At 47.6% G+C, this 20,065-nt stretch overlaps 1 protein-coding gene and 1 pseudogene across 2 annotated transcripts in view; one reads left to right on the top strand and one right to left on the bottom strand.

The window, feature by feature from the left end:
* LOC119435596 (low-density lipoprotein receptor-related protein 3-like) overlaps positions 1–20,065 on the bottom strand; it is a 53,131-nt gene that overhangs the window by 15,790 nt on the left and 17,276 nt on the right. For both annotated transcript variants that reach the window (XM_049672753.1, XM_037702390.2), the window contains 2 exons: positions 18,912–19,031; positions 7,949–8,183 (listed from right to left, as the gene is read on the bottom strand). In XM_049672753.1, coding sequence (XP_049528710.1) covers positions 7,949–8,183; positions 18,912–19,031 — 355 coding nt within the window. The remainder of the gene's footprint in view (positions 1–7,948; positions 8,184–18,911; positions 19,032–20,065) is intronic.
* LOC125947606 (uncharacterized) lies at positions 660–2,724 on the top strand (annotated as a pseudogene).

Here is a 20,065-nt window from a genome sequence, read left to right as displayed (position 1 = left end):
TATGGGCCCAAACTTCCGTAATTTCAATTTCAAAATTGGCCTTTGACCAAATAATTCAAACTTGATTGGTCAGTTTCGCTGCAATGCAGCTGTGTTATGCTGTGAAGCATACACAATTTATTGCAGTGAAGAATACCAAGAATGGAAAGAGGCTATTGTCAGAGGACATAGTACGTATTTATTCATTATAGAGGCGTGCACACGCTGTCTCCAGTCACCATACGAGCACCTGATGCGCAATAAGCATACTGGCAGCCATTCAGAGCCCTCATTTTGCCCACCATGTGTGCCTTGTATATGAAACTGATAACGGGACCTAGTTTATGTTCCTTTACGCGCGCGCACGTGCTGTGCACCGAGAAGTGGAGAAAAACCATCAGTGTTTTGGGAAAGCTAGCAAACAGAAAGAAAACAAGAGTTTGAAAAAACTCGGAAAGTCGAGGGGATGTTTAGGGCTGTGACCGGAGAGGGCACATGTGAGTGTGTAAATTAAGGAACCATGCAATGTCCCGTAACAGGGGCACCTTTCCCCGCTTAGTATGCTTGACCGCATAACAAGACTATTGCGGCGAAGCTAACTTTAAAGGCAATACTGCCAAGTGCATCAAGGCGGGTTTTGATGGTTTTTTTTTTCTGCCTTTTGCTTGCCACCAGGGGGCGAACCGGAGCGAACGTACCTCGCATGAGCTCCGTGAACAACCAATTTTTGTGGCGTGCAAACTACATTCCGACCAAAATTCCTACGGTGTCAGGTCCCTGAAGCTACAGGCTCTCGCTGGACACCAGTTTCATCACCATCGGCCCACCGGGAGGGCCATTACGGCCCAACACCCGTTCGGGCACACCGAACGACAGCCAGCCCTAACCAAGACTACGGCATCATCGCCTCGCCGCGCCGCAGCTGCACGATGCCGGACGACGCGGAGCCCCAAGGCCACACCGAGGGCGGGTCAACCACCCCACCGACCCACCGGGTAAGCTCTTTTCAAGGCATGGACGTCGTTGAAGTAGAGGGAGAAACTATTGCACCTGAAGAAGTAACTAAAGAAGCGGGCTGGCTTACCAGCCACCGCAATAGGAGCCGTAGAGCTATAGAGCAGTTCAGCATAATGGCTGATGAAACAAGCAAAACAACTGGCACTGGCGAAGCGCGTTCTGGTGCGTGCCAGAGCGCAGCGCATGCCACCAAGAAACCGAAGCCGCCGCGACAGTCACAACTTCCAAGGGAAGATATAAAGATCATCGTACGGCCCCGCGACGGGCTAAATGTCTCAAAACTAAGTGATGCGCAAATTCGAGATGAAGTATTGCGAGCCGCAGCAGTACCGATTGCAGAGGCGGAAGATGACATATATCGCTCCTGCGTGGAAAAAAATGCCATAGTAATCAGCACTCCGCGAATGGCAAATGCTGAGAAATACAACCGCATCAGGGAACTCCAAATTGGAGACAAGCACTACGAAGTCACAGCCTACGCCGCCCCACCGGCAGACACCTACAAAGGCGTAATCCACAACATTCCGGACTACGACACTGCGGAGGACGTCACCAAAAGTCTCATCTACAAGAAGAACCCTACCATCCTGCAGGCCCGTCGCATGGGCAACACCAACTGAGCCATCATCATCTTTGAAGGCCCAAATGTACCCTTCTACGTCTACTACAGAGGCGCCGAGTACCGCTGCTACCTCCACAAGAAAAAAGTCGAAGTGTGCGGAGCCTGCGGCCGGATCGGTCATCGCGCGGACGTGTGCCCTACCCCCGACAAGAAACAGTGCAAAGACTGTGGTGCCCAAAACCCCGCGGACAATCACAGCTGCAACCCTAAGTGCGCGCTGTGCGGTAAAGATCACCCCACGGGAGACAAGAGCTGCCAGAGATGCTTTCAGACGCCTTTGCTCATCAAACAGCGCCAGTGGGAAAAAACAGCGACAACAACAACAACAAACCTTGCACAACCACAGCGGCGGCGGCGGCAGAGACCCATCGTTGCCACGTCAAGCAGGCAAGCAGACAACGGCAGCCCAACGCCCATCCCGATCAAAATCGAGGGACACTGCCGCCAATCGCAAGGCATCCAGATCAAGATCCCCATTGGGACATAGACCCCAAGCTAAACAAGAAAGCAAGACCTCAACCAATAACAACAAGGTGAGCTGGGCAAATGTAGTCTCCCAGTCCGAACCCATTAAGATAGAAAACCCCACACTCCCCTCATCTCACGACAGCGAGCTAACTAAAATCAAACAAATGCTCGAAATTCTACTAACAGAGAATAAGGCCCTCAAGGCCGAGGTAGCCCAACTGAAGGCGACACCGCCGAAAGAAGTTGTACCCGCAGAACCAGAAACTGTCCATATAGAGATAGATGCACCTCCGGCAGTTGCAGAACCTACCACACAATACGCGCAGCCAGATTCTGATACCGAGAGCCTACCCGCGAAGCGCAGAGTGGTAGAACAATCCCCTCCTTCCCAAGGGACAACCGCCCACTCTGGCACCTCTAAGCGTAACATCAGGGAAGAGACGATCATAGAGGAAATCACCAGGGCCATTGATATCAAATTCGAGATAATGCATAAAACATTCCACACCATAACAAACCTTGCCGAAAATTATAATGCCAGAATAGCAGTCCTCGAAAACGCCCAACAAAGGCCTAGCGTAGGGCCCATTAAAGTAACTAAGCCTTACAACCGCCCGACCAACGATGGCCTGGAATAGCGGTAAAAGCGCTATGTATGTCATATGGCAATGGAACTGCCGGGGATTCCGCCGCAAGCGAGGGAATCTCCAGCAGTTCCTACAAACTAAGGATTCCGAAGCTCCAGAAATATTTGCCCTCCAAGAGACAGGGGGTCAGGCCAAATTATCAGGCTATGCGTCCTTCTGCTCCGATGTATCGGGCACAGGCAAAGCGCCAATTGCTACGCTAATCAAACAAAACATACCGGCACTCATACACGAGACCGGCATTGTGTCGGTAGAACACGTCCTAGTGGAAATTATTCCTACGGCAAAGCGAGGAACTGGCAGCCTGTTTGTGCTCAACGTATACAGCAAGCCTAAACAGCAACACAGATTCCTCAATCTATTCCGGAAAGCAGCACACATTGCAAACAAACAACCACTTGTCATACTAGGAGACTTCAATGCACACTCATCTGCATGGGGCTATCGCACCGATCACCGCAAAGGCCATCAATTGTGGCTAGATGCGCAGCAGGAGCAACTCACGCTGCTCACAGATCCGACACAACCCACACGCACAGGAAATAGTGTCTGCGTGGACACTACACCAGACCTAACCTTCACCAAAAACGTGTCAGGCGCCACATGGTTCAACACGCAAGAAAACTTGGGAAGTGACCACTTCATAGCGGCCACCAAAATCCGAACGGGACCCGCCAAACCTATCGGCAAACGAATCCACATCACGGACTAGGACAATTTTAGGCAACTACAAACAAACAAAAACGAACCTGCCGTTCCTGAGATTATAGACATTACGGCATGGGTTGACAACTTACGACAAACCGTTAAGCAGGCGACCATAACCATACCAGAAGAAGCTAATATCCAGGCGGCAGATGCCAAGCTCCTCCACATGTGGGAAGCAAAAGCTAGCTTGGAAAGACGACTAAAACAACAGAAACTGAATAGATCCCTACGCAAACGCATATCGATCTTAAACAAACAAATTGAGGACTATGCTCACCAGCTAACCCGGAAAAACTGGCACAGTGCATGTGATGGAATGGAAGCGCAAATAGGCATGGCCACAACATGGCGCATACTTAGATGTCTACTCGATCCCGAGAGCAGTAAAACTATGCAGGGGCATAATCTCAGCAAAATAATCCATAATTACCCGGGATCAGACACAGACTTAATTAACGAACTCAAGAATCTATACATCGGAAACCATTCCAAAATGCCCTTACCCGCCTACACGGGAGATCCAAACCCAATAATCGACGAACCAATCACGGAAGCTGAAGTCCGTGAGGCCATACACGGTCTACGAACGCACTCCGCTCCGGGTCCGGACGGCGTAACAAACAAAACTAGTATACGGAACCTGGACGATGACTCCATAGAAGCACTAACTAAGTATCTGACTAAGTGTTGGGAGACTGGCCACATCCCTCAACAGTGGAAGGAAGCTAAAATTGTCATGATACCAAAGCCGGGCAAGAGGTTGCAGCTACAGAACCTAAGACCCATCTCGCTCACCTCCTGCCTAGGGAAACTTCTGGAACACATCATCCTTACTCGCCTAAACAAACACATGGAAGCGGACGACCTGTACCCTCACACGATGATTGGATTCAGACCCAAGCTTTCCCCGCAGGACATTATGCTTCAGATTAAGCACCAAATAATAGATGGTGATCACAGCTCAGAACTTGATACCCGGGCCATTCTTGGCCTTGATCTAACCAAAGCCTTCGACAATGTTCATCACGAAGCCATCCTAACCCAGATAAACAAACTAGGAGTTGGCTCCAGAGCATACAATTATATAAAAGACTTTCTTACAGACAGGACAGCCACAATCACCGTCGGTGGGGTAACCTCGGAGAGCATTTCGCTCGGGAATCGAGGGACACCCCAGGGCTCGGTCCTGTCTCCCTACCTCTTCAACATGGCCATGCTAGAATTACCAAGCAAGCTAGCTAAAATCCCTAAACTACAGCAAAGCTTATACGCAGACGAAGTGACACTCTGGGTAACCGGAGGGAGTGACGGAGAAATCCAAGAAACTTTGCAAAGCGCGATCGAAGTTGTCACAGAATACGTAACACCTAAAGGACTCTCCTGCTCCCTGCAAAAGTCAGAGTTACTTCTGTATAGACCCACTTGCAGAGGCAGGAAAACTGTCACCACACCCCCTCAAATCATGCTCAAAGCTAACGACCAGGACATCCCAATAGTACTGAGCATCAGGATCCTTGGACTCAGAATACAGGCCAATGGACAAAACAACGAAGTGATAAAGGCACTAGACTCGCACGTACATCAAACAACAAGACTCATTTCACACATCGCCAACAGACACCACGGCATGAAAGAAACTAATTTACTCAGATTGGTACAGGCTTTTGTCATAAGCAGAATAGTGTACGCTAGCCCATTCCTGCAACTAAAGAATGATGAACGCTCCAAAATTAACCTCATGATCACGAGAGCATACAAGCAGGCTCTACACCTACCAATTACGACCGCAAACGAAAAGTTTGAGGCTCTAGGAGTACTCAATACTCTTGACGAGCTCATGGAAGCCCAAAGAATTGCCCAACTGGAGAGACTCTCGCGTTCTCCGACGGGGCAACACATTCTCCAATCACTCGGGATTACATACAACACCCAATTCGGACCAAAGCGGGACATTCCCACAGAGTTAAGAAAACACATACACGTCCCACCATTACCTAAGAACACTCACCCTCTGCATAACCAAGAGCGCAGGCAGGAAAGAGCCAAATCCTTACAAAAACGCTTTGCAAACTCTCAGCACGTGGCCTATGTAGACGCTGCCGAGTATCGTGACCGAGACGTTATGACAGCGGCTGTACTAGATCAGCAAAATCAAATCATCGCTGCAAGCTCAGTTATTACAACCTCGCCGGAGGTCGGGGAGGAAGTCGCAATCGCCTTGGCGTGCGCTTCCTCCGCAGCCAAATTCATAGTCAGCGACTCAAAGACAGCTATACGAAATTTCGCAAAAGGGCGCATTTCGCCTGAAGCCCTCAAAATTCTGGCTAGGGTACCCGAGACCCGGCGCAGATGGACGCAACTCGTTTGGGCACCGGCGCACTCCGGTCTTCCGGGAAACGAAGCTGCTCACAGTGCGGCGTGAGAACTGGCAATCCGCGGCCGCACGACAACCTCTTGCGAGGAGTAGTTCGAATCCCTCCGCCGTTCAGGCAGGGACCGGATGGTATCCTACAAGGAAATTCTACAATTCTACCGCCAGGGCAGGAGGCATTACCCTGCCGCTCACAAAATTTTAGATAAAAAGCAATCAGTTACCTGGCGCCTTTTACAGACGCACACTTTCCCAAACCCAGTGACGTACAGTCACCTCTATCCTGGGCTATATACAGCAGATTGCAAATTATGCGCACGTAGAGCCGATCTTCATCACATCATGTGGGCATGTCCCCTGATAAGGTACAAAAAACCCCCTAGCTTATTGCCTCCCCTTCCCATCACTACCCTAGAGCAGTGGGAGACTGCACTGCTCAGCTCAGACCTGGATCTCCAACTCCGGGTCATCCAGATAGCCGAAGACGCCGCCAAAGCACAAGGCCTGGTCGCCGCCTGAGGAAAAAGAGGACGGGCCGTCCCACTCCCCTCCTCCCTAAACTCCATCTCGGACAAAATAAAGTTTATACTACTACTGCCTTTTGTTTAATTCAACCTACCGGATAATTTGACCAGTTTCGTCAGTCCCGTCAGGATCGAATTCACGGAAGTCGACTGTACCAGAATGGGAAACTGAGTGCGCACTGGCGTTTTCATGTGAGACTGGCGGGACAAGTTTTGCGGGGAATCTGCTACGGCGTGTGACTAGTTCTCGCATGTCTCACACTTTTTTTTTGTTTACATAAGATCTGAATTGAATTCTGGGGTTTTACGTGTCAAATCCACGATTTGAGAATGAGGTATGCCGTAGTGGGGGACTCCAGATTAATTTTGACCCCCTGGAGTTCTGTAACAAGCACCTAAATTTAAGTACATGAGCATTCTTGGATTTTTTCCACATCGAAACACCGCTGATGCAGCTGGGATCGAACAAGCGACCTCGAGCTCAGCAGCACAACGGCATAGAAAAGAAAAAAATGTGGCAATTGCCACCAATATAGGTTTCAGCCTTTATTTTTATTATTACTATTATTTTTTTTCATTTTTCTGACTCTGGGTCAAAGTCGGATGAACCTGCAGGATTGAAAGCGAGGAAGCAGAAAGGGGAACGTAGCTTGCCTAGATTACACACATGAATGCCCGTAAAGAGCCGCAGCTTCTCACCAATAACACTAATTTTTTACCCTTCTTGGCAGCACTTCACTGCATTTCTCAATGTTAGTGAAGTGAAACTACCATAGCAGTATCGTCACAAGCGACAATCGCGCATGTGCACCATGACTGGCAGCGTGATCATAAGTGAACTGCGTGGGTGCTCACAAGCATGGCTGCATGCTCTCTGGTTATGCAGTGTTCTGCACGTAGCACATGCAGAAATTATTAAGATTCGAGTCATGACATCAAGTATTGTTACGCACAGAGAGCAGCTTTATGAACATGGATTACTTGAACGTCTGAATTCGCAATGCATGGCCAATACAGTGAAATACCCCCCCCTCCAACTTATTTCCCCCCTGTTTGACTACGTCAAGTTAACAGACGTTTACTCTAGTTGGTTTAGCATGGCAGTGAAGGCAACTGAGGGGGAAAAAAGTGAGTGCAGATGATTGAGAGCACGCACACAAATGCTAACTTGCAACTGGACACACCAACCATTGAGCAGTTATGCACGTTTCCTCTCTTGTGAATAAGTCCTTTCCGCACTTAAATGCCTTTTATCACTATGGCAAACCCGCCGTGGTTGCTCAGTAGCTATGGTGTTGGGCTGCTGAGCACAAAGTCGCGGGATCGAATCTCGGCCACGGCGGCCAGCATTTCGATGGGGGCGAAATGTGAAAACACCCGTGTACTTAGATTTAGGTGCACGTTAAAGAACCCCAGGTGGTCCAAATTTCCAGAGTCCCCACTACGGCGTGCCTCATAATCAGATTGTGGTTTTGGCACATAAAACCCCATATTTTTTTTTTATGCAGAAAGCAACTTGGGAATATCCTTCTAGTAATATAAAGGTAATTCAAATAAATCTGTTGGAATCTTGAAAGAAGCTGATAAAAGGGCAGATAGAAATGCTCCGCACCTGTGGTCACCAACAGCAACTGCATATGGTGGTGGAGGCTCTCGAAACCAGAAGTCCGGTGGTGCACTGTCCGCAAACAAAGGAGGTGAGTCCATAGGACCCTCAGCAGCTGCTGCTTGCTGCTGTGCCAGCCGCAGTGCATAGAGCCGGCATGAGCAGCTGACAGCCACCACAACGAGCAACCCGCAGAACAGGGATCCAATGATAGCAGCTGTTATCATGCTGTTCCTCAAGCCTAGGAAAAGATAAACCCCCAAGATATTAAGTGACAAGACAAAGAGTGCAAGAGCGTTTGAAAGATAAAATTTTTCTTAAACCAAAATAATGCCAATTATTGACTAAAAAAAGAAATATTAAACTAAATGGGCACAAATATTTTGATCAGTGTTTGCACAACAATTACTTGCCATAGATACCACACTTTAATGATAATACACAGACTGATATCTAACCCAATTAAGGAAAAAAAGATAGTATGCTAACACAAACAAAAGCAGCTGCTAAATGCAAACTCAAAAATAACCATTCCATAATTATGGAGGTACTTGCAGAACAATTTTTCAACAGAGAATAATAGAATCATGAGCATAACCTCTTAACTGCCATGACAAAATCCTAAAAATTTTTTAGAAGTGCAAAAAATTATATTGCCGAAAATTATTGTGTATTATTTCTTGTCAAAATTATAAGAAACTGAACGCATCCACATGTGCAAAAATTGACAAATTAATTACAAGTTAACTTGTCATCGGCAGTTAAGGGGTTAAAGAAAAAACCCCCCAGATCTGTGCGCATGTCAGTGCTTACAGAGCCATACACAGTGAATAGCTGTGTATGACACTGTGCAATTATGAGCAATCCTGTGCAAAACCTACCCGATCCTGTACAATTGTGCAGGGAACAACCTTAATGGTTCTCTACACATATTGTTATGGTTTAAAAATGCCATCGCCGCTCTACCTCCCTGCATGTCCTAGTCTACATATACTTTTTTCAATACCTATAAGCAGCTCAAAGCACAAAATTTGAGTGTTGCTAGCTGCATGGACATGTAATCTAATATCTTCTCATCCTGTGCACTATTACAGCCGGTACAGTGGATTGGATTGTGATATCTGCTGTGCATGGATAAAGAGAAAAGAAGAAATTGAGTGAAAATCAGTGGCGTAGCTACTATTTTTCGAGTGTCTGTGTGAGGGGAGGGAGGGCAACCCCCCATTCCTCTCTCTCTACATATATATTGAGAGAGAGAGAGATTCAACTTTAATGGTGCCAGCAATTCACGAGAGCGGACGCAGCCTCCCTCCGCCTAGCAGACGGCCGAGATCCCCTGGGTCTCAGCGGCTGCCTCGGCTAGCTGGACGGCCCAGACCTGGTCTTGCTGGTCTGAGCTGAGCAGAAGGGTCTCCCACTACTGCCGGTTTTGAATTTTGCGGCCCTCGAAAGGAGCCGCCTTCGAGCATGCCCATAGAATATGTGGCAGATCCGCCCTACCTTTAGATAATTTGCATTGTTCGTTGTTTTGCCCTGGATAGAATCTGCTGCAGGACACCGCCTGTTTCCTGGTTAGCGCGGGATGAGCTGGTGGGTACCGGGCCCTTCCCAGCCAATAGTAATCGGTTATTTCTTTGTAGCTGACCATGCGGTCTCCTCTCGTTCCCGGCTGGGCGGGCTCACTTGCTCGGCGAGTAAGTTCTCGAGCTACGTTGTGAGCTGCCTCGTTGCCGTGGAGAGAGGAGTGTGCGGGTGCCCAAATAATTTGGGTCGTCCCGCGATGACGGTCGCTGTTACTATTTAGAATTTTGAGCGCCTCTGGCAAGATGCGTCCTTTCGCAAAATTGTGAACTGCAATTTTTGAGTCGCTTATGATAACTCTCGCTTTCGTGGAGGCCACCGCTAATGCTATGGCGGCTTCCTCCGCAACTTCGGCGTTGTCCGTTCTCACAGTGCCGCTCGCGAAGGGTTCTCCGTCCGCGTTTACCGCTACTACGGACATGCCTTTGCGTTCTCTGTATTCCGCGGCGTCTACGTACGCCACGCCCTCTACGTCATGGTAATTGAGAGAGAGATTTCTGTGACAAAGGTCGGACCTCGGCAGAAACATGCTGGAAGAAACACTATCTGCACATTCTTTCGTTTCTTTTGTATGCTTTTCAAACAACTGGATCATCTGGAGAAACGTTCACTTGGTGCGCGTGTGCGCGTGCACACACACACAGTTAAATCTTGATATAACAAACTTCAGTATGATAAAATTCTCGATATAACGAAATATTAAACTTTTTATAGCCATGCATTTAGAACCTCAATATAACGAAATGTGCTTCTACAGTCGAAACCACTTATAACAACATTCAGGTGCCACGAAAGTTCCATTGTTATATAATCGATAATTGTTCTAATCGGGCTGCATGAAAAAAATCAAAATAAGGGGATGGCAGAGCTGTTGCGAGAAAATTATAATGAAGGGGAGGCCAATGCCCTTCACTACCACCTTCCTCCATTCGGCTGCTGATTGTGTTGACTCGTTTAACTATTTAACTCTGCTTCCTGCGCGCTCCGATAGCGTTTAACATGCCACAGCTGTCGGCATTCAAGAATGGCACTGCTATAACAACTTCAAAGCGGTGTCACGGGTGGCAAGTGACACGCGGTCTCCACCGAGGCATTGCTTAGGTGGCCTCAGAAGGGGCTTTTTAAAAAATGCGGGAAGCATGCCGCAGCAGCCTCTCAGCTTGAGAAATTCGCTGGGGCGAGATCGCCATAAGCATCTGGCTTGCACGAGAAAACCCCATGTCCGTCAGCCTTGCTTCCTTTACGCGAAGCTTGCCAACATACTTCTCTCACGAAAGACCCTCGTGAAGGTCCCTCGTGTGAACGAAGCTCAGGAGGAACTGAATCATCTGCAGGGCCTCCTGCGAGGACAACATTGAGGCATCCCGCCCGGTAAGTTCTGACTGGTGTCTGCGTCTTTGCTGTCGCCATCACTCTCTGATGCAAGCACGTTCATGCCTATCGCCTCATTGGTTTGAAGCACTTGTTTCCAAATCTATAGCAGTGCGCTTTCTATTGACTGGCAACATCGTGCATTGCCGATGATCAGCGGGCGCATCAGCTATCACTATCAGCCACGAGGGCGGAGTGGACGTGAAAGCGTGGCTGGTTTCGCTTCATACCACCAATGTGAAGACATTGTCGACACGGCATAAAAACGTATCTTTCGAGGCAGACTTTAAAATTCAAGAATATAAATTTTTTTTTTTTTCAAGTGTGCCTTTTCCAATTGCCCGATAATTCAGAAAATTTTGCAGTTCCTTCCGTGTAAGAAAAATCCATTGGGGACTATACTCATTTGCATAATAGGTTGAATTTCGGTATAAAAAGATTCTATATAACGAAGGAAGTTGCAGATTTACCGACTTCCGTTATATACAGTCGAACCCAGTTATAACGACACCGATTTTAACAATATATCAGTTATAACAATGAGAAGCTGCTGCACTGTCAACTTTTGTATGTTTTCTATGGTGAAATAACCCGCTTACTACCATGCCCCCATGCCGCATCATCAGTTATAACGGCCCGACTACTTCGTGTCCGTGCTAAAAGGGAATGGAATGCGAACTCCTTGAAAAGAGAAAAAAAAAATTGTGAGCCGTTGCACGCCGCATAGCCAGCCTCGCGCGCATCTATCCCGTTGCCCTTTCACCCCTCCTAACACGAATGTGCTGCGCCCATAGCTCTACGCTGCGCCACCCTCTGAAACACAAATGGACTGCACCAACTGCGCTGGGCTGGCGGAGCGCCGCAAATGTGCGATGCAATAGAGCTTAAACGGTTTTAGCGTTCACCGAAACGGTGAACGCTAACCAAATTTCGCATCGCCAGTTCGCATCGCCATGGTCATCAGTGAAAATCGTACTGGAAAGACAGCAACACCGGAACGCTTCGTGCCGATTTGCGCCTTTAAAGCCTCAATTTATTCTTGCCTTTACCGCCGCGCATAGCACTGTGTTGGCCGCATGCCTTCATGACTGCGTAGTCACCATCCATGATAGCGTCGATAGCGGCCGCGATTTCGTCCGCAGCGATTGTGGCAAACAGTAGTTTCGTTTTGACTCAGTGTATGTGTCAGCCGCACGGCTTCAGAACCGCAAGGTTGCCGTCCATGATCGTATCGACAGCGGTTGCGGCAAACAATAGTTTCGGTTTGACTCAGTGCAAAGCTGCCGAGGATGAAGAGCACTGTCTACATCGCGATGGGCGGCGATCTGGCGACACGGGTAAAAAAATATTCGGGATGTGCACGCGGTAGTGAAAAGAGTGTCTAAGATCAAGATGCGCGCTGTGGCCGCGTCATCACGTAAGTCGGGAGGCCTCCTCTGCTTTTGTGCCAAATAGAAAAATGATTCTGTCGATTCATTCAGTAAATAAAAGCGTGTTGACATAGAAAGCATTTGTTTGTTGTTTTCTTGATACCCTAGATACAGTGTAGACCGCTTATAACGTAAGTCACTGGAGTCGCGAATATCCACACTATAAGCGGTACCGCACTATAACCAAAGCAACAATATTCAAGGCCCGCACATATGCAAAACATGTGCACTGAGCCGCCACGCGTATGCGACAGTCGAGGAAGGCGACTAGAACGCGTGCATTCAATTTACAGTCGAATCTCGTTAATTCGAACCAAATCACGCGGCGGCGCCTCCGACCGGCATTACTCCGGCACTGCCATAGAGACCCCTCAATGTCGCGCGCGAACATAAAAAAAAAGATAAGAAAAAAAAAAAAAGAATGCGGCGGAAATTTCACTCTCTCTCACATGGCAAGGTCGCCGATTCTGCGTTGCGCCGGAACATGCGTGTACGTGCCGATGTCTCAGCCACACTACCGTAGTCACGCGTAGAAAATGGCAGTGAACCCTTCTTTCTCCTTTATGCTTCCTCTACTTTCTAGTCACGTGTTGACCTTGCACGCTGCGGCTATGGCGCAGAGGGAAGCAGCGGTGTTGTCCCAGGCCGGACAACGAAACTGCCCACGCCGGCAAACGCCTGCTTCCCGATAACGGCAGAAAACGAAACTTCGGGGATCGAGCTGGCGCCGGGCCGGCTGGAGCGGTGGCGGGCGCGCACGGTGACAGTCGAAAGTGAGGGAGCTACGAGAGAGGGTGAGGGGAACTACCGAAGCGGCGGAGTTGCCGAGGCGAAATCCGCTTTCCTGCTGCCCTTCTCCCTCACATGGCTCACGTCCCCCGCGCGCTTTCACTCGCACATACGGCGCGCGGCGACGATTTTATCACCCTTGGACTCATGCTACACGTCTCATGCTCGCTCCTCCTCCGCATCGCCCTCGTTGATCTCCTCTTCCATTGGTGGGCGCACCTCGTTGAGAAGCGTACTCGCTGCCGCCCTTGTCGGCGAGATTTTCCAGCGGAAGCCACATTATAACCGGTATTTCATCTCACGCGGCTGCACTGTAAGCCAACGTTTATAGAACCTGCTTCAGTTGACAAACTCTCCGCCTCCGCTGTACTCCTGAAGCGGCACAAGAACGACTTCTGCTACAGGTGGCGCGACCGCAGCAACAGGCTCTATGTAGCAGACGACAGAATACGAGCGAAGGCGGCAGCTCACTTGCAGTTGCGACTATCCTGCGCAAATATTGAGTTACCTAGCCAACCAATAATTTCCCTCTTCAGGCAGTCGTGCAGTTAATATCTCAGGACTGTTCGGAACTTGTAATGGGAGCTCGGTTGGCGCAGGCTCGCGTCAAGTGCAAGGCGACAAGGGTCAACGTTGCTCACTGATTAAACGCACCTTGCGACCGCTTGCGACGACAAAAAGAGTAGTTTTGACGCAGGTTCTATAAACGTTGAGTTTGACTGACCGTTTTCCTAGCTAGCAGAGAAAACTGAAAGGTTTTCGTAGGTTGGGAAGCAAATGTGCTATTACAGAATTTCGTCGGAGGCGCGGTCGGCGTGCAGTCTCGTGTAGCCGTGTTTATTATTGATTTTTTTGCTTGCATTTCTTGCGGCGAGACCCTATGTGATTATGAAAATTGCAATCCAGATTAGATTATGGTAGACGCGTTCAGCTTAAGAAACAGCGGCGATACTAGAAAACACCGCTGTACATTGATTATTCAGGTCGCGAATGCAGCGGAGTGCATTTCATGAATTTTAAGCTCGCAGACACATCATAGTTAGTATAATAACATGTACAGACTCGGTTCTCAGCTTCCAGATAGGATTCGGCTCTCAGCTCCCATGATACTATAATTCGTACTGAAGGCCGAATCTTGCATAATGAGCCTTAATCATTCATTAAGAGGAAAAATAGCTCTTAATTTTATTTCAGTCAGAATGAGAACCGGTTTTATTGAAAGTGAATAAAAAGATTACAGGCTGTTAATATGACTATTGGTTGGTATGATTAGTATGATTATATGGTCATTTGTTATTGCCACTCTTCGATTACACTTTGAAGATTACCAGTTTTTATGTTCCTTCTTTTACAAAAATGTCACAGTTTCGCCCTAAGGGCGAAGCAATGAATGCGATAGCAACACAGCAATGTCATACGAAGTAAGGTGAGCGGCTTTGGTAGCAATATGAATTGTAGTAAACATGAGCTGATTAAGTAAGCAGGTGTGCTGCGGCGTAAGTAGACCGACATGAAGAGAGACTCGATGACCACGAGGAGGCACGTGTGAAACGGTGGTGTTGATGAGAAGTGTGTAGCGTGCGTTGGAAAATGTGGCCCGACTATTACTAACTGATTGAACAAGCATGATGTGAGCGCGCACAAACAAACATGATTAGATCACACTGAATGACTGCAGACAACGACTGTCAAAACACTGGCAGCAAGCGCATATATACGCCGCAGCAGCGGGCGAAGGTACGTGCGGTCTATCGCTTCAACGGAAACTGAGCGGCGAATGCGGTTGTTGGCAGCGTAGAAGTGCGCCTTCCCCATACTTTTCATACTTTTCACAGCCCTGGCACACGTTCAGTGCGTCAACATGCGCGAGCACATCTGTCAGCTGTGACACGGCGATGACAACAGATTTAAGGGATTTAGCCACACGACCATTGCACTCACACTCATCTTGAGCGACTATGACGCATTTTTCAATAACCAGCGTGCTTTGTTCAGCCTTAATCGCGTAAAAGGCAATAAAACTACTCTTCTCGTCACAATCGACAATTCTACGCCAACTCGTAGACGGCAAGAAAGCGACTTCGATATCCTTCAAAGTGAGAACACCGCTATTCAAAGTCAAGTCAAAATTTCCTGCCGAATCTTGAGGTTCACAGCTTGACTGATTCGAAGATCTCTCTAGCACAAGCGTGTCCCGATCTGGCGTCTTCCTTTTTTTTTTTCTCGTTTACGTCTTTGAAAGATACGATGGCAGGTTGGGGAAAACTTTGGGCACACTCCCTTCCACAAGACTCCATTTACCCCTATCGATTTCGACTTTTTGCCCGTTAACAACGTGGGTGTACGTCTTCAAGATGTCCTGGCAGTGGAAATGCACATTGCACGCTCGCGATTTGTCTGACAGCCTTTTGTCCAGACGAGGAATGGCCCGATCCCACGCAGCGCGGAGAGCCGGATCACGCAGGGCCCAGAAGATGGGCCTCGGTTTTTGTTGGTCTTATGGCCGCTTGTGCAGCCGCGCACGCAAAACGTCGGCATTTCGGATGCGCAAAGATCCACACTCGGTTGAAAACAGCAGCACTATGCGGCCTGTGTACTGCAAAAATCCACACGACACGATCAGACACGACGCACGCCTCCACTTGTTTGCCCACGCCTGATAAAACTTGCTAGAGCCCGGTGCGACTACAGCGCCACTCGCCGCCGCAACGGCGCCGCGCAACAGCGACGAGTTTGAAAACTGAAAGAAGTTCTATAAACGTTGCTGTAAGCGGTATGCGTATACATGAAGTTCTATGGGAGGGTTAACGGGAGTCGGAAAAGGCCACGTTGTTGCTAGTTCTGCACTATAAACGGTTACATTATAAGTGGTCTGTACTGTAAATGCTTTTTACGTGCTATGCCTGAGTGAGTTCACCTCTGACTCTTTAATTTAGCTAGTTGTAATTGTGTTTCGATGATACGAATTTCGTGACCCCATGAGATTCATATCATCGAGATTCCACTGTAGCTCTTTAATAATAAACTATGTTCTAGGTAATTTTCGAAGTCGCTAAAATGTCTCTAATTGTTCATTAAAGTCAGAGGTAACTCAATAGAAAACTTCGTTGCTAAACAAAATAGCTAAAATGGAATAATGATTACAGACTGTTAAATAATAAAAAGCAAAGCTGATTTTGTGTTTTCAAAGATGGTTAGATTAGACAGCCCCAATAAACACGGGATGATGCAAACGGCCGGAAGGCGAAACTTGCTTTGGACTGCCCGGTGACAGCCTCCTCTGCAATGCAGACGTTCAAGGTGCGTCTCGCAGGCGGCTTGCACCGTGAAGAACTGTAAACCTCTTAGTGTGGCCGGCCGAGCGTCATCTGCTACAGCGCATGGAGGCGAGGCGCAAAAGACAGTCCTAGCTGCCCAGACAAGGGATACGTAGTAAAAGGAAGCATACTTATGTGGGTGCTATACTGAAAGAAAAGCTTGGCCTCAGCTGTTGTTTGGTTGGTTTTGCCAGGGTGCAGCTCACAGTCCCCACTTTCAAAAGTTTCCAATAAAGCCACTGTCATATGCAGGAGTGTGCTTTTCAGTGGTCATTATCACTTGTATACCTTTACCATTGGCAGAGCATGGATACAGCAATGCTTCAGAAACCTTGGCACTGTTCAACATCTACTGATGTGTGGACACATCGGAAATTAATTTTTCCATTATGAGGACCGTGCGATATGCAATGCTTTGTGCTGTTTCCCTGTTCAGTGCATCGTTACTCCCTTTTGCCATTTACCGCTACGTTATTAGGAGTACTATTTAGTGACCCTTGATTACAATGATAAAACTACACCACTCTAAATAACAGAGCAACACTGGCTCAAATGAAAACTTACGTGTTGACTTACGCATCATGCTGCAGACAAGAAAAAGCCAATTGAGAGAGCAAATGGTTATTATCACTCGTGACGATCACTCAAACGTTAAAGAAAGCCCCTAAATCATGAAAAAGTTCCACGCAACTAGTCACGCCACACTTTTTCCGTACTTTTGTGGGCTTCTCTTAGGCTTGGAAAAAACTTTTATGTAGCACATGTAGAGCAACAGCAAGATCGACCAGGAATTTTTTATGATGACCAACAATTTCCTGATTGACAATTTTGCTATGATTATAACATTTGAGAGGTTAATTATTAAAAACTGATTGTGCAATTAGGTAAAATAAAAATAATAGTCTGACTTGCATCAAGCGATGGCAAACAATTATACCTTGGTCCTGTCCAGCTACGTGGCACTCGCATATTTTTAAATTTTGGCACGAGTAATATGGGACATGCTGTATAGCAGGCTGCCTCAAGCTTTCTCCAGAAGCTTCGTGTCAACAAACAAGGCGGCACAGATCAAGGTGACAGCTCCTGCCTTTTTCATATCTGACAAGATCCCTTAGTATATTGCAGAATAACTTACATCTGCTCTCCAATATTGCATAAATTACAAATTAAACAATAAATTACTGATGTTTTTATTAGTTTCCATTGTGAAAGCTCACTGGCCTGATAAAGGAAGGTTTAACTGAAATGAACCTGTATAACAAGCCAAACATTGCAAGCTGGCAGATATTGTAAAAAGCTTATATAATTTACTAAGACCTAATACAGTTGAATCTCGTTAATTCGAACTGCCGGTTTATTCGAACTGACGCTGTGGTCCCATCAAAGTTATGTGTATTTCAATAAGCGAAAATGCTCGGTAATCCGAACGCAAAAGCATTTGCGACGGTTAATTCGAACATACCGCAGACCGACAATGCTCTTAGCAGCTCCGACACCGCCATAGAGCAAAAACTTAGGAGAGACCCCTTAATGCAGCGGTGGAGGCCCAGTCTGGCAACGAAACTGCCCACGCCGGCAAACGCTTGCTTCCCGATAACGACAGACAACGAAACTTCAGGGAGCGGGTTAAGCTGGCACCGGGCCGGCTGGAACGGCGGCGCCGGCACCCACGCCTGCAACCGCTTGCTTCCCGATAACGGCAGAAAACTAAACTTCAGGGAGCCGACTAATCTGCACCAGCCGGCTGTACAGGCGGTGCCGGCACGGCGGCGCGCGCGCAAGGAGACAGTCGAAGGGGAGGGAGCTGTGAGGAAACAGAAAAAAGGCGAGGGGAGCGACCGAAGCCACTGCCATCGAAGCGGCGGAGTTGCTGAGGCCAAATCCACTTCCCTGCCGCCCTCCTCCCTCACCTTCGACGGTCTCCGTGCGAGCGCCCGTCGCCATCGGGCGCCGTCCGCTCCCTGAAGTTTCGTTTGCTGCTGTTATCGGGAACCGAGCGTTGGCCGGCGTGGGCGGTTGCGCGCTGCGATATTTCACGACTCGCACCGTTCGTGCATCGTGCTCGAATACTTCAAAAATACGTCCTTTTTTTAAATTCGAACTTCTTTTAATTCGAACAAATTTCCAGGCCCCTTCGAGTCTGAATTATCGAGATTCGACTGTACTAAGAATTAAATGCCTATAGGCACATCATTCTATTGTTTTCATTTTACATTGTTGTAAGTTTGCCTTTTAGCAGCACTTCACAGAGGAATTCAGAAAGTGCAATCATAAAATGCTACTCTCACGGCCCTTGTACCCATATATCCCAATTATGGCATGCTTAAAAATAATATTGGACCCCTTGTTTGGCGGCCATATTTCGAAACTCTCCAATAATGTTCCATCCTGTGAGCAAGTTTTTTAAAAAATATTCTGCTACTGAGACAAGTTAGCACATAGAAACACAACTACGGATGAAAAGACACCAAAAATGCTTACATCCATACTCATCGCTGCCATCTGGACAATCCGTGACCCGGTCACAAACAGAATCTTCAGTAACACACCTCCCATCACCACATAGATAAGCACCTCTTTCAGAGCGACACTTTTCTGGTCCTGAAACATCAATCAATATGTACAACAATACATTGAATATATTCATACCCGTAACCGACTCGCTCAAGTTTCCCTTCTAGTACAATTCAATATGTACAAATTAAAACACCTTAATGAAACACGAAGAAAAACAGAAGGTATTCTCCACTGCTAGCATTGGATTCTTGTTCAGCAACAATGGCAGCAGGAAAAAAAAAAAAGTCTAAATACAGTAAAAACCCTTTATAATAAGTACACTAGTCAGGATAGAGATTACCGTATTCACTGGAACCTAACGCGAACTTTTCTTCTAACAAAACAGGTCCAAAAATTTCGTGTGCGTTAGAATCCGAGTACCGTATTTATTCGAATCTAGGCCGATAGTTTTTTTTTTTTTCAAATAATTATATACGAAATTTTAGGGTCTGCTTAGATACGCGGATTTTGAAAAACGCGCCAGTTTTTAACTGAAACTGATAAATACGGTGCATAGTTAGCGCCATTTAGAAAAGTCAGTATCGCAGCCGCTACTAGCCGCGCCAGTAGCCAACTGAAGTACTCGAGCGACGTCGCCATTTTGACCTGTGTCATATCGGTAGTATCGGCATGGTGTAGCATCGGCGCGCAGCGTAGCATTATCGTAACAGCACCAAATAGGCGATGCCACTATAGTACCGCTTTTTAACGAACAGTTGTGCTAGCCGCAGAGGCATCATCAAACGTTCCAAGCCGGATGAGACTTCGGCATCAATGAGAAAAGCGTGCGTCGTTGGAGGGGGCAACGTTAGATGCTTTTTGCATGCGCCGCAAGGAAGATGACATTTACCCAGGAACTTTGATCGTGCGCTCCTTCAAAAAGTGCAGCATCTCTAATGCGCTTGATGGGACTGAATGTAGTGCACGGTTTGAAAATGGTAGCGATAAGGAAGATAGCGACAAGGCTAGCAGTGATAATGACGTAGAATGACCTTGGCATGTTCATATTCAATAAATGCTGTTTTCATTTTGTGAACCCTGTCATCGCTTTTTTGTTCGGCCTACATTAGAGGTAAGTT

Source organism: Dermacentor silvarum, chromosome 1 (genome assembly GCF_013339745.2).
Source record: "Dermacentor silvarum isolate Dsil-2018 chromosome 1, BIME_Dsil_1.4, whole genome shotgun sequence".
Taxonomy (NCBI): Eukaryota; Metazoa; Arthropoda; class Arachnida; order Ixodida; family Ixodidae; genus Dermacentor; species Dermacentor silvarum.
Note: the sequence above shows the minus strand (reverse complement) of the source record. Positions and strands in the feature narration are given on the sequence as shown.